The sequence below is a fragment of the Myotis yumanensis genome, unplaced genomic scaffold, assembly GCF_028538775.1.
Source record: "Myotis yumanensis isolate MYYU_CA2020_CCGP unplaced genomic scaffold, mMyoYum1.0.hap1 SCAF_11, whole genome shotgun sequence".
NCBI classification, from domain to species: domain Eukaryota; kingdom Metazoa; phylum Chordata; class Mammalia; order Chiroptera; family Vespertilionidae; genus Myotis; species Myotis yumanensis.
The window spans coordinates 53,137,072-53,152,343 of NW_027223762.1; the positions used below are offsets into that span (position 1 = coordinate 53,137,072).

Sequence of the window (15,272 nt, forward strand, 5' to 3'; positions counted from 1 at the left end):
CACAATTACATAAAAGGGTACGGTCTTTTTTTTTTTTAGTTTTATTCATTTCAAACGGGCCGGATCCGGCCCGAGGGCCGTAGTTTGCCCACGGCTGGTTTAAACCCTTCTCAGAAGTCATTCCTTAATTTTAGCATCTTCTCCTCTGGAGAGGCTGAGCATTTATAAAACCATCACATCCTAGCTCCTTTTTGATTAATAGTCCTTCCCTCAATGTATCTCTCTCCTCCTGTGTTTTACTATAAGTAGCAAAAAGAAAACAGGTGGCGCCTTAATCACTTTGCTTGGAAATCTCCATAGCTGCCCACCACTGTGCCTTCCTCTTCATCCCCACTGTTACTACTCTCTCTAGATGGGCAGTTCCAAAGTTTGGGAGGTCAGGGCCCCTTTATACTCTAATTTTTATATTCTAAAAATTGTTGAGAACCCTAAAGAGTTTTGTTTACGTGAGTTATATCTGTCAATGTTTCCCACGTTAAAAATTAAGTGTGGGAAATTTTAGAAGTGTTTATTAATTCATTAGAAAAACCATTGCAGGCCCTCCTCTAGTCAGGCATCTTCATGAGAGTGACATTTTTAAACCCTGTGAGGCCATCCCTGATGCACCACCATGATGCCCAGGGAAGACGGGGCGACCTCGAAGTCCAACTACTTCCTTAAGATCATCCACCTTCAGGATGATTATCCAAAAGGCTTCCTTATGGGAGCAGCCAATGTGGGTTCCAAGCAGAGGCAGCAGATCCGCATGTCCCTCTGCCGGAGGCTGTGGTGCTGATGGGCAAGAACACCATGAGGCACGAGGACATCCGAGGACACCTGGAAAGCAACCCAGCTCCGGAGAACCTGTGGCCTGATATCCAGGGGAATGTGGGCTTTGTGTTCACCAAGGAGGACCTCACTGAGATCAGCGACATGCTGCTGGCCAATCAGGTGTCAGCTGCTGCCTGTGCTGAACAGCAATGGAAGCCAAGACTCCAAAAAGACAAGTGGCAGACCCAGAGGCCCACAGGGACTTGGGAGGAGGCCATTGCACTGTAGTCCAGGATTCTTCCTACTAATATCTCATGATGCCTCCCACAAGCATGTGTGAGTTCATGTACACACACACACACACCTTTCTCCACCACTATTACCACCACCATACACATACAAGAGATTCAATATCCCGGGAGGAAAGGTTCATGCCTTTTTAACAAGGCTCCCACTTGTTATTGATTGATTTGAGAGACAGAGGAGGGGGGAGAGATGGAACCTGCAACCTTGACGTATCAGGATGACACTCTAACCAACTGAGCTGCCTGGCCAGGGCCTGGGTTCATGCCTTTTCAATCTTAGTATTCCTGCAACAGATCAAGTGTCTGGCAGCTAGAAAATGACAAGTGATTGTGAAATTGAGTTGACTGTAACTCTGAACTGGACCGTCTTGCGGGAGGGAGAGGGGTACATAGAGGATCACCACCAGAGCCGAGTTCAAGTCCAACTTGACCGAACTCTGATAGTGGCCTGGCCCTGGATTCTAGCTCTACCCAGACCCTTCTCAGGCCACCCACAGAGAAGAGGAGCCTCGCCACCAGGAGAGGTTGAGATGCCCAGGGAAGTGGATCTGCCCACCCGGCTCTGCCCCAAGGTCTGTAGAGTGGGAGCCCTTGACGGCAGAAACTCACTCTAAAACCACAGTGCTAGTCAACCAGCTGCCTCACTGCCCACCCAGGGCCTGGCATTTGCACCAGCCAGAGAAGAGGCCTCATTCATATGAGCATGCAGCACCGGCGGAACAAGCCTGATTTAATAACATGGGTCGCCATTGGGGCATCGCTGTTTGCCAGGCTCTTCTACATAAATATATCTGGGTCTACTCTTCACTCAGCCAAGGCAGGAATGCTGCTGAACTCTGACCCTGCCCTTTGCACTGGCTTCAGCGATGAACTTGCTCCTCTGATATTTTGCAGGATCTACATACTCAACTGATTTGGCTTGGCTTTGCATCGGTGCTGTCTCCTTGTCCTGAGATGGGAGGCCACTATGTCCTGTCAGCCTGAAAGACCTCTGGAGCAGGGGGTCGCCTGGCACAGGTGGCACAGGCAGCTGCCCACACCACGGCTATGTGTTTTGGAGGGCCCTGTTGACTGCCACATTCTCTCTCCTGCCCACAGAAGTCCCAGTGCCCTTGAGAGTCACCAGGAAAAGGCAGGGTTATGGATTAGACTACAGGCAGGGAAGAACCAAAGCCAAAGGCTTCACAGCAGACTGAGACCCCTCAGCCAGCCTCTATGCCTCAGGCCCCGCTTCCTCTTATTCTTCTCTCACTCCGTTTCTGTTAATCCTGTGGGCCACAGTGAGGCTCAGGCCCTCTCCTGTCACAGGACCCCTGCACCACTCGGCTCCCAGAAGCCCCATGCTCCCTCCCACTTCCTAGTCAGCACTATGTTCTAATTCACGTTTTCACTGAGGCCTTCCTGATCACCTCTCTAGAACTGCACGCCCCCCTCACTCCCCCCTGCTTTTTCCTCGGCACCTCTCACCATCCACCTTATCTCGCTGACTGTTGGTCTCCCCGCCTCAGCAGTTTTTGTCTGTTTGTTCTCTGCTGTATCTCCAGCCCTGAAACAGGGCCTGACCATAGCACACACTCAGTAATATTTGTGAAATGCTTGCATGAATGAGGCTGGGCTCTGAGCTGATACCAGGAAACCGCGTGTTCTGAATCAGCTTCACTCCCTCAGGCCTGACTCAGTTCATCTGTCTAATGACAAGGGCACATGTGCTGTTGTGTAAGCTGCCTTCCAGCAGCAATAATTAATGATTCCAGGCGATATCCTCTTACCACCCCGGAGAGGCTCACGCACAGGCAACGAGGGAGGGGAGGCGAGAGGCAGCTGCCAGATGACTAACTGGGATCTGGGATCTGAAGTCATCCACCCCAAGTGTTAATCCTGATGGGCCACAGTGAGGCTCAGGATTATTAGCTCCTGAGACTCACATGGCCTCCTGGCTTGACCTGGCTCTAAAAGACCATCAGGTGCACTTGAAAAAATAACTCCATCATAGGGAGGTGACACGTGAGGCCTGGAGAAGAAATAAAGAATTGCTGAACCCTAACCGGTTTGGCTCAGTGGATAGGGCGTCGGCCTGCGAACTGAAGGGTACTAGGTTCGATTCCTGTCAAGGGCATGTACCTTGGTTGCGGGCACATCCCCAGTGGGGAGTGTTCAGGAGGCAGCTGATCAATGTTTCTCTCTCACTGATGTTTCTAACTCTCTATCCCTCTCCCTTCCTCTCTGTAAAAAAATCAATAAAATATATTTTTTTAAAAAAAGAATTGCTGAACTTTGCACAGAAATTGTGCAAAATTAGACTTGACCTAGCTCTCATTCAATAGGCACTGATAAGGATTCCTTCTGCACCTGGTGCTGTTCTAGGCAGGAAGAGAGCAGTGAACCAGAGGGACAAGGTCTGGATTTGACCTGTGTGTTTATTCCTTCCCAAGGCCTGGGGCCTACTTCCCTCTGACCTCCTGCTCTTCAGCATCTCCCCTGACCTACTGGTGACATTTAGATGGATAGATACTCTATTGTTTTAAAAATATATTTTTATTGATTCCAGAGAGGAAGAAAGAGATAGAAACATCAATGATGAGAGAGAAACACTAATTGGCTGCCTCCTGCACGCCCCACACCGGGGTTCGAGCCCACAACCCAGGCACGTGCCCTGACCGGGAATTGAACTGTGACCTCCTGGTTCATAGGTCAATGCTCAACCACTGAACCATGTCGACTGGGCTGGATAGATCCTGTTCGTCTCAAACACAAAATCACACCTGCCAGACCAATGCAAGTCTGCACCAAGGTCGCTACAGACTCTCCTGCATCCCAGTCACGTCAGCTTTCCTTCTGTCCAGCTTCCAGGAAACTCCAAATCTCTTCCTCATTCTCACCACCTTCCTACAGTTGGCCCCACCATTCCCCAACTAACTCACCTTTTGTATCTGTGGGGCCAGTTGCCTCAGGGGCCCGGAAGCTAACTGTACGTCTTCTGTATTTTACACCTTCATCCAGTTTTCCCTATCTGAACCATCTCTCCCCTCCCTTCCCTCTGCCTCTGTAAAGCTGCTTATCACAACTAAATCAATCCTCATCTGGGGGGGGGGGGGGGGGGGGGGCGGGCAGCCTTTCTCAGTTCCACAACTCTTGTAAGTTCTCCACTACCTAGAACACCTGCTTACCATGGGTGTGCTGTTATTGTACCACACATCTTTCCCTGTAACTACTGGCTGTCTGAGGCTGTTTCATGGAACTATGTCTTTCCATGAGACCGTAAACTCCTTGAGAGCAGGAGCAATGTTCATTTTTCTGCATCTTATGCAGCCTAGTACCCACTCACTGGGCAATCGATCAGTGACAGATTTTACCTGGATTTACCAAATTGTGATATTTAAGAATACACTTGGGGAGTGTGTATTTTTTTTTTTTTTTTTTTTTTTTTGTAGATGTAAAGAGAAAAATGTAGAATGCATTTTTATAGTCCTGGGGCCTGACTACCCACCATGACCTACCCAGCTGGGAATTTATTATCAAATCACTCTATGAGGTTACTTTCAGTCAGATTTATTACAGAGTGTCCTTTTTTTTGGTCCACAATTGTTTATGCATTTGAAAAGATTTTAGGAAATACATGGAGGGCTTTAAGTGTCATGGAAACATTCCTCTCTTATATAAACGCATTAAGGCTTCCCTGGGAAGTATGAAGGAAGGGGAGTGGGGTGACAGGATTGACAGTCCTTTAGAGATTTTATTCAAATAATACTTATACACAAATAGCTGAGCAAAGGGAGGTAAAAAAAAACAAAGTTCACATTTTGCTTGCAAATGTTATATCACAGGGGATGGGACAGAAAAAGAAACAGTTTAAAATAACCAAGTGAAATCACATGAGCATAGGGATTTTTCTCTCTCATCAAGAATGAGAAGTGGACGCGTTCTCCTTGAGTTTCTTGGTGCTTCGTACTGTGAAGCTGCAGCAGTGGGAGTGGGGCTAGGAGAGGGAGAGGTTGGGTACAGCCATCCACTGGGCAAAACCTGCTCTAGACACAAACTTTTTTTTTTTTTAGTCCTTAACCTTTTTTACATGTTTATTTTGTCCATATCAGATGTGGGTTCTCAAAGATGAGGACTGTACTCTTCCTGCAAAAGAGATGGCCCCGAAATATACCTAACATCTAAGAAGAACCTCCCATCAGACACAGGAGGACCACACTCAGAGGATGAGGCATGTGCCAAGGCCATGCAGCCAGAGATTCTTGGGGGGCGGGGGGGGGGCTGGTTTTAGAGAGCTCTGGGGTGTTCACGCTTAGCCCTTACTGTCACTACTTAGCCTGAACATTTAGAACATCCTTCTGGTGTGTGTTGAGCATATATCCCCTAGGCCAGAAAGATGGCAAAAGGCCAACAAGAAACAAACCATACTCCCTAACATTAAGAAGCTTAGATTCAGAGGGAGCGGTGGGGCAAGTTCTTGGATGAACGCAGAGCAGAAAGGAGGAAGGACTGCAAGAGGCATGTCAAGGTGGGTCAAGAAAGGCTCTGTCAGCATTAAGCTGGGTCTTGAAGAGGTTCAAGACAGTGCGAATGAGGTCAGAGGCACCAAACCAGCTGCACTGATTTAACAAATCCTTACTGTTCATCAACGACCATGTGCCAAGTGAGGTTCTAGGGAAGCAAATACGTATCTGCCCTCATGAAGCTTCCATTCGAGTACAAGTGGGAACAGACACTTCACAAAATATATAACGAAAAGCAGGTTAGGCAGCCTGGAGAGGATATGAAATTGTGCAGCCACCACAGAAAACAGAATGGCAGTTTCTCAAAATATTACACATGGAATTATCGCTTGATCCAGTAATTCCACTTCTGGGTAAACACTCGCCCCTAACGGAAATCTGCGGTAAGAATGGTCCAAACAAGCGAGGAGGAAACAGCGGGGAGGTCACTGTGCCAGAGCCATCGCCATGAGAATCCACTGGTTCAGCTCTGTGCCTCTTCGACCAATTCCAATAGTAAGTACTAGGGAAACGACTTAAGGGTGCAGCTGGGAAATCCTTCCTCAGCCTTGGGGGGAAGGCACAGTGCATATGGCTTTACTGGGTGAGGGACAAGGAGAGTGACTTGGTTTCATTAAACTTGTATCGAAGTCATTGTAGACACTAGCCACTAGGCCGCTTTTAGGGACTTAGACCTGCATAAGAGCTGCCTATGACCCGAACTTCATTTCTCTGGAAACAATTCTGCTAGGACAGAGAATTCTTCCTCCATGACCTCCGGGTGAGTTGGTGTTCTCTGAGAACATTGGGTTTTGCATTTCTCATTAACTGTTCTCATAGCTCCTGGGTTTAACTGTCGATTAAACTCTTTTATGGCTTTCGCCCCCATGGAACCAAGAATAAAGGTGAGTAAAGAACTCATCCAACGGAGAACACTCCAACAGCCTGAGATTATTCCTTTTCATAAAACCTGAAGTTTCATGCCAGGGGCATTACAGAAAAATAAAGCCAGAGTCAAGTGCAAATTATAGCGCTACAGACAATGATGCGAGACGAAGTCTTTCAAGATACTCTAAGTGCTAGATTCAAAAGATAGTAGATATTTTGCTTCTTGAAACTGTGCCAGCCTTGTGGCTTATGCCCAGTGTAGTTGCATTAAAGACTCCAGAACATCTCTGCCAGCCTGTGCTGGCCAAGAGCCAGTAGTGATTTCAGAGTGAGTTTTCTCACCCTGCCACCCCGCCATCTTGGCTGGGCCTAAAGCCCAGCTGCCTGGGTCAGTCTGATTTGCAGCTCCATGGATTGTTAGTCTGTCCTCATATAGGGGCTGAGACTCACAGTGAAGTTTTCAGGAAACTAGCGTAAAGTTTAATGCTGTGGGCCCAATGGTGGTCCCTGGAGAGATCGTCTGTCTAAGGCACAGTGTTCTGGAAAGAGCATGGGAAGGAGTAGAAGACAGGAAGTCGGAGGTTTAACCAGGGGTCACATCTGTGCTAGATATCTTTAGTTTGTGTAACTCACCCCCGGGCTACTCCTTACTCTTGTCTAACCTGGTCTGTGCCCCAGGAGAGTGACCTACATTGATCTCAACAGGCTCCCTGGCTTCACTGAGGCCAATGAGGATCTCCCAGCAGGACACACAGGTTAAGTGTTAGTTCCCCTGATTTCCTAGGTCTCTGCGAGCTGCCATGGCCTCAGACTGAAGGTCTCTCTTCTTAAGTTCTGGCAACTGTGCCTTCCTCTCTCCCTCACAGGCCCAGGTAGCTCTGTAGAGCACCACACTGTTCCTTGTGGTTTCCCCACACCCTGCCCCCACTTTATTGAAACCCGATGAAATTACCCCGTTAGAGGGTGCCCTCTATGTTCTGCCAGGACCCTGACTGATACAGCCACTAATGAGCTGGTTGACCCTGGTCTCACCAACATAGTCAACCATGGCCATGGTTTCCTCATCTTTAAAATGGAGATTACAATGCCAGTTCTTACACACTTGTTTCTCTAAGTTTTCACGAAGATTTACAGTGGACATAAAGCACTATACAAACATGTTTTTTTAAAACATATCCCAAATGAAAGAACAGGACATAACTCCAGAAAACACACAACAAAAAACAAACTGGAGGCAAGCAATCTACCAGATAAAGCAAGCATGTCACACTCAAAGGCTAACACGGGCCGAATAAACAGGGTTTAAGTTTATGTGGGCTGCAAAAAAAAACAAAGGCTTCAATTTTCATAGAAACGTAGGTTTATTTCTATAGCGACATGCTGAATACAAAGGGCTGCTATATAAATGAATAATCATTAACATAAAAGAATAGAACATTTTAATAAAAATTAATATTTTCTTGAACATTAACTTACCAGACACCGAATAACTGCACAAATTAATAAGCGTAATGCAAATAAACTTGTTTTTCCTGGTCTCCAAAAGCGAAATATTTCCTGTTGCGCACACCAAACAAGTCAGTCCAATCGGCTGCTAAAATATTCGCTGCTAGTATTAGTGGAGAGAAATGGTGCACCTGCGTGTAAGGCGAGTAAGGGAAATGAATGCAACACGATTATAGTAATCAGTCATTAGCGAATGTTGTAGTTGTTATTAATAATTACGTATAACAGGATATTGTAAAAATTAAGTTATGAAATTGTAATTAAAACATTTCTTACATACCGTTATATTGTCTGGGCTGCAAAAATATTCATTGTGGGCCGAGAGTTTGACATGCTTGATGTATGGTGTCAAAGAGGTACTAGATTTATGAGGGGATCACTTCCTAAGTTATATAAATGTCAAGACACTACTCTGTACACCTGAAACTAATATTGAATGTCAACTGTATTTGAAAAAATAAAATACACATGGGTTTTTATTAAATATCCAAAAAACTAACTGGGATTTCACTGCGATAAACATAAAGACATTAGGTGACCAATAACACTTAAATCCTAAAATCTATCCCAAAATCAGGAAGGTAGATAAGACAAAAACATTTTCAGTATTTCATACCCATCAGGATAGTAATGATGATCATTTTACTAGAAAAAATCTAAACATAGATATGAACATATTTTTTATTACAAATAAAAATAGCTTTGTTCTCAAGAAACTAGAAACACCAATCAGAAAGGATATATGCACCCTTATGTTCATAGCAGCATAATTCACCATAGCTAAGATTTGGAAACAGCCTAAGTGCCCATCAGCAGATGAGTGGATTAGAAAACTGTGGTACATCTACACAATGGAATACTATGCTGTGGTAAAAAAAGAAGGAACTCTTGCCTTTTGCAACAGCATGGATGGAACTGGAGAGCATTATGCTAAGTGAAATAAGCCAGTCAGAGAAAGATAAATACCACATGATCTCACTCATTTGTGGATTATAGAGAACAACATAGACTGATGAACAGGGACAGATCCAAAGACAGAGAAACAGCGATCAGACTATCAATCCCCAGAGGGAAAGTAGGGGAGGGAGGGGGTAAAGGGAAGAGATCAACCAAAGGACTTGTATGCATGCATATAAGCCAAACCAATGAACATGGACAACAGGGGGATGAGAGCATGAGTGTGTGTGTGTGTGGAGGGGGAGGATGGGGGTTAATGGGGGGGGATAAGGACACATTTGTAATACCTTAACTAATAAAGAATTTAAAAGAAATAAAAATAGCTTTGTTATCACCACTGGCTACTGCTAACTTAAAAAAAAAAAACATTGACCTGTAAAGAATTTTTGTGAGTTTATTTGAGCCAAACTGTCGACATGTGCAGGGAATAAGAACCTTAACGAATTGAGATAATGCTCCAGAGAATGACGGGTTACATTTGTATTTATACATTGCAATGTATAGGGACATAGGTGGGTTACATGAAATTCATTGGTGATAGATTAAGGAGGTGGGATAAAGCAAAGCACAGGATCAATTAACATAATAATGAGGGAATCTGTGGTATCTGTCCTGGTGCCCAGCACATTTGGTTGTGCCCCAAGGGCTCCAGAAAAAGGGAAGTTACAAGTTACCCAGACATTTCAAGGGTATGTTACCATAGATGCAAAAAGACAGATAGGCTCAGTTAAGGTAAAGGTTGACCTTGTCAGGGAAGATACTGGCCTAGGACATAACTGCACACCATGATGCTTTTCATGTATAATTTCAGACCATCCTTTGTGGTTACTTTAGGACCTAGTCTCTGAGTTTGCAAGACTGCCCTGCAGGCCTCTTCTGAGCTTGTCAGGTCAGCATGTGGCCCCTTTCGTCCACACTACCAAGAAGCAACTTGTGCAGGAAAAAGGATATTGTTGGGCTTAAAAGACTGGTATTCTGCCCTAGCTGGTTTGGCTCAGTGGACAGAGCGTCGGCGTGCAGACTGAAGGGTCTGAGGTGCTGTAACAGGACAATCAATGGGTCCAGGCTGCCTGTCACTACTTGAGCCAACTAAGCAGAGACAGGGTTGAATAATATATGAGCGTTTATTCCAATACTGTCGGCACTATGGGAGAGCAGCAGGTCACCCACAAAAATCTGCTCTCCAGTTTCCCATAAGCCAGCTGCTTACATAGGGTAGGACAAGGATTACATGGGGAAGTAGGGATTATAGGCATGGGGAATTAGGAGGCTGAGGTGGGACTCCATTGTTTGGGCAACAAGTTTGCTAATCTTTCCATGGTAATAGGCAGTTCTTTTTTTTTAAGATCTCACACATTTATTACTGAACCAACCTACTATTTCAGGGGGAAAAAATCAACAGAGCAAAATCACAAGTTCATTAATCTTCCAATTAAAATGCCCCAACTGTCCAGACAGTAGCATCTTTTCAATCATTTAAGGGTGTAGGCAACCTGGATATAGCATAAATATGTAAGTCATCTCTCATGTGTGATTTCTCATAGGCCCAGTTTGGTTCTTCTCCAATGTCTCCTCTTTGAGTTGTACCTGATTTTATTACCAGTTTTCATCTGAATCCATTGGGGAATGGGCCGATTCTGCTTTTGTTTCTTGGCCAGGAACCTCTTGATCCTGAAAGTCTTGTGGGAAGACATGGTGAAGGAGAAGCGAACGCGTGCTCCTCAATGGCGGAGAAAGAGCAATAGGCAGTTCTTGAGTGAGAATGGTTCCAAGGCTGACTCCCAGGACCAAGGTTGACTCCCAGGTCCTGGGGGCATACAACTCTTAGCCAGGTCAGAATGTCCTTTCTTTAACCAACACAAGGCAATCATGGTTAGCAGAGCATGATTAATATTTCCCATAACCATAGCTAGTCCCAATATTCTATCTTTGCCCCTAACAGTTCGATTCTAGTCAAGGACACATGCCCGGGTTGCCGGCTCAGTCCCCAGTAGGGGGCATGCAGAAGGCAGCCAATCAATGTTTCTCTCATCATTGATGTTTTTATCTCTCTCTCCCTCTCCCTTCCTCTCTGAAATCAATAAAAAAATTAAAAAATAAAAATTAAAAAATAAAAGACTGGTATTGCCCTGGCTGGCATAGTTCAGTGGTCATGGGTTTGATTCTGGTCAAGGGCATGTACCTGGGTCTCAGGTTTGTTTCCTGGGCCCAGGTCGGGCATGTACGGGAGGCAACCAATCAATGTGTCCCTCTCACATGAATGTTTCTCTCTCTCTCTCTCTCTCTCTCTCTCTCTCTCTCCCTCCCTCCCTCCCACTCTCTCTAAAAATCAATGGAGAAAATATTCTTGAGTAAGGATTAAAAAAAAAAAAAAAGATAGGTATTGACTTTAAGTGCCAGTCCTGACACATTCTATATGTGCAACCTTAAGCAAAGCACTCAATCCCTGTAATGTCTTTATCAGATCTGTAAAAAGGGATGATAGTTGCCTCCCTTATTTACATATGCCTCCTGGTAAATGAAATCAAGCTATTTTGTAATTGCTCCCTCAAGGCTGGTTTTAAGTCCTCAACTCTGATTATTCTCATCTGATTAATGTAAGTGAGGCACTGATGACTAGTCTGATTTGAGAGAGGGATGGCGTAGGTCTTGGGGGAAGACTCTGAGGGGACAAGGCAGAAGGAGGGCCCGATGTCCTGATTAGCCTACCATTGAAGAGGTTTTAGCCACTGAAGTGTGGTCAGCAGTGAATAAGTCCTTGCCCTTGAGGACTTTACTCTTTAGCTTTTAGCCAGGGTTTTGCAAAGGTGGGCAGGATGGAATCATGAAAAGACTACCAAAATAATAATAATAATAGTCCTATCTAATAATAGACAAACATGGTAATTGACCGTACCTTTGCTACGCCTCCCATGGGCTAATCCGTGCGATATGCAAATTAACTGCCAACAAAGATCTCTTCGTGCAACAGGCCTCTAGTAATAATAATAATAAACCAAAAATGTTTTTCTGCTTTTAAAGTGTGACAAAAGGGGCCACTAAGCCATGCTGGCCGGCTGTTTTCCCTTTAAATGAAGTTTATCTACCCTTCCACACAAGAAGTTCACACGACTGTGAGGTGACTGCCATGGCCCTGCAGGTCCCACATCAGATAAGGTCCCTGCTCCAGGCCTTTACAACCACTTGTCACACTCTACTCACCCTGACGTGTGTGTTGGGGGAGGGGCATTTTTAAAAAACATTTGAGCTCATGCAATGGATGTCAGAGGTGACCACTAAGATTCAACTTTGCACTTTTTTCTTTTGTAATCAGCTTTCCTTTATTATCAACTCATCCTGCCTACTTGGGTCGGCAGCTGACGCCTTTCTGGCTGTCCAGCCAGGGTTTGGCTTGGCTCAGACTCAAAAGCACCTGGATTGCTTCCCTTTTGTCTCAGGTCCAAGTTGTTTATTTATCTTCCCTAGGCTATTTGAGTCATTAAAAGAAATACGTTAGTTCACTTTTTCAACTTCTCCATTCCTGAGAATGTGGCTTCCTTATTTTACACAGGTTAAGATAGAGTCCTGCTGGGTGTTTTACAGCAGAATTTGGGAGTGCAGGCAGGGGAGGAGGGCCTGATCTGAAATAGAGAAAGAGGGCATTACCCTTTCTTTCTTTTTTTTTTTATCCCAACACCTATTGGTACAGAAGATAAGGAAGATACTGACCTACCTAAACATCATGATTCCTGCCCTCTGAGGGTTTACAATCCACTTGGATGGTCTATCTATAATAATAAAAGCGTAATATGCTAATTAGACCTGATGACCTCCTGGACGAAGCAGGGGCTGCAAGGGAAGCCCGGGTACGGGGTGCCACAGGGAAGCCAGTGCTGGCAGCCAGGGGAAGGAAGGCCTACTCTTGCACGAATTTCGTGCATCGGGCCTCTACTATAGAATAAACTATGTTTTCTGGGTCAGGACAGAAGTCTAGAGGAGGGGACGATGGTCACAGGCTAAGGGAGTCAGGGAAGATTTGGAGGAGGTGGGGCCCTGAAGGGTGGATGGGACCTGAGAGACAGAAACAGAGTAGAGGGTTCTGGGCAGGGAAAAGCCCGGAGCAAAGCTGTGTGTGGCGAATGTGGCCTGTAGAGTGTGCTGGACAAGCGGTGGCAGGGGTGGGGGGAGGGGCAGTGAATGATAACACTGAGAAGGCGGGGCCACGAGTGGGGGCTCGAAAACCCTGGTCTGTGGCTCCAGGGGCCCCGAGTCCTGAAACTGTGCTGGAAATGGGGTGTGCTCGCGCAGGCTTCCGCAGAGATGGCCAGAGAGGTCAAAGGAGTTTGGGGAGAGCTTTGCACGCCTTGGCTGAAGGCTCTGCATTTTGTTGTGTGGAAGCCAATGAGCTTGGGGGCCAGAAAGAGGATGTCACGAGGAAACCAGTTATTGTGTAAGGGGTTTGCTCTTGCTGCTGCTTGGTTTTTAGTTTTTGATGATCCGTCCAGCAATGGTGGGTTAGAAGGAGGGGAAACTCAGGCAGGGAGACGATTTCAGTCCCTTGTGGTTCAGGCGTGAAGGTGAAAAAGGCCCAGACACAATGATGGAATGGGCAGGAGAAACATACAAGAAGAATTGGTAAGAGTTTGCGGCTGCATGTGATGAGAGAAAAAGACCGTATTCGCCCAGAAGTGACTGTGGTCTCAGCCCGGGCTAGGTGTAATTCTGGCTTATTTCTGTAACTTGATGCTTTTTTGACTGATTTTTTTTTTTTAATATGGAATGCTTCACGAATTTGTGTGTCATCCTTGTGCAGGGGCCATGCTAATCTTCACTGTATCGTTCCAATTTTAGAATATGTGCTGCCGAAGCGAGCACTTGACTGATTTTAGAGAGGCTGGGAGAGGGGGGGAGGGGGAGAGTGAGAGAGAGATTTGTTGTTCCACTTATTTATTCATTAGTTGCTTTCTGTATGTGCCCTGACCAGGGATCAAACCTGCAACCTTGGCGCACTGGGGCGATGCTCTAACCAACTGAGCTACCCAGCCAAGCTATAACTTACTGCTTTTAACAACAGATTTTGCTTACAAACTGCCCCGATTTCAGTTTCCAGAGGCGCATTTTCTTGAAGGATCAGCATGCCTTCCCAAAAAGATATGAATGACCTACAGTCTCTGAGCTCCCTTCTAGACAGAGGAGCTGGGCCAGGACAGCCTGCTGAGCTGACAGTGACCAAACATGTAAGAGTTTCACGGAGAAAGTCACAGCAGGTCTTAGGGATTCGTCAGCGTTCACTGTTACAGCTTTCTGTTAAGTTATTACTGTAATGGCAACATAAAACCATTGAAGAGAGTGGAGAAAACAGGAAAGAGAATGCACATTCTTGGCTTTGGCAGACAGATTTGTAAATTATCCTACTGACCGGGGCGGCAAACGCCCCAAAATAAAGTCAATATTTCTAGAAAGCCTACCACAATCAAGACACTTTGGGATTTTAAAACAATGAGTTCAAAGGCAAGCTTCTATCACAAGAAAATTAATGCTTTTAATAGCACTTCACTTGGTTGAAGAAATATTAAAACTTGTATTATTTTGAGAAGACAAATGAGTTAGTCAGAATGCTGTTCCCAGACCTCTGTCTGGTTTTGACTGGGCTTTGGGTCAACAGAGTTTGCTCCTGTCTGTGGGGCCCTGAGTGATGAGCCGGAGGGAACCCACCCAAGTCACACGGGGATATTTTCTAAGTCGCCCAGGAGTGGGGGCCATCTCGGTGCAAGCTCAGAGCCCATTCTGACAGGTCTGAGAGAACCAGAAGATGAACATAGCAGGGACAGAGGATTCCATTTAGTGTTTGGTGGGGATTTGTTGTTGGGGTTAATCCTCACCGGAGGATGTATTTTTCCATTGATTTTTAGAGAGAGTGGAAGCGAGGGGTAGAGACAGAGAGAAACATTGATGTGAGAGAGACACATTGATTGGTTGCCTCCCCCACATGCCCCGACCCAGGCTGGGGACTGAGCCTGCAACTGGGGTACATGTCCTTGACCAGAATCAAACCCAAAACCCTTCAGTCCGTGGGCCAACACTCTGACCACTGAGCAACCTGGCTAGGGCTCAATTTAGTGTTATCTAGATAAGTTGAAAATGTATAAACTTTAGAATCCAGGAGAAAACTCAGAGGAAATCTTGACCCTGGGCCTCAGTAGTCACATGTAAGAATGTTCATAGCAGCACTGCCAGCAATAGCAAAAAGCTGCAAACAACCACACAGCCACTGAGAGCATGGAGAAGACAACAGCAGAGCATTCACATAGCAGCGTATGACACAGCTGCATCTCACAGCAGAGACTAATGCCACAAGCATCATGAGTGGTGGGAAAAGCAAATCAAATACTTACTGTGTGATTTA

The 15,272-nt window shown here is 45.7% G+C and overlaps 1 protein-coding gene and 1 non-coding gene across 2 annotated transcripts; both read right to left on the bottom strand.

Annotated features, from left to right (window-relative positions):
• Positions 1-10,155: 10,155 nt before the first annotated feature.
• LOC139019486 (large ribosomal subunit protein eL39-like) lies at positions 10,156-10,596 on the bottom strand. Its single transcript, XM_070428498.1, has one exon. The coding sequence runs from the start codon at positions 10,579-10,581 to the stop codon at positions 10,426-10,428; it is 156 nt and encodes a 51-aa protein (XP_070284599.1). The 5' UTR covers positions 10,582-10,596; the 3' UTR covers positions 10,156-10,425.
• Positions 10,597-13,634: 3,038 nt separating this feature from the next.
• LOC139020295 (U6 spliceosomal RNA) lies at positions 13,635-13,741 on the bottom strand. The gene has a single exon (XR_011473287.1). It is a non-coding gene; the product is annotated as a U6 spliceosomal RNA (small nuclear RNA).
• Positions 13,742-15,272: the final 1,531 nt, after the last annotated feature.

Excerpts from the sequence above, each read along its gene's own strand:
- LOC139019486 (XM_070428498.1), bottom strand. The coding sequence starts at position 10,581 with ATGTCTTCCCACAAGACTTTCAGGATCAAGAGGTTCCTGGCCAAGAAA.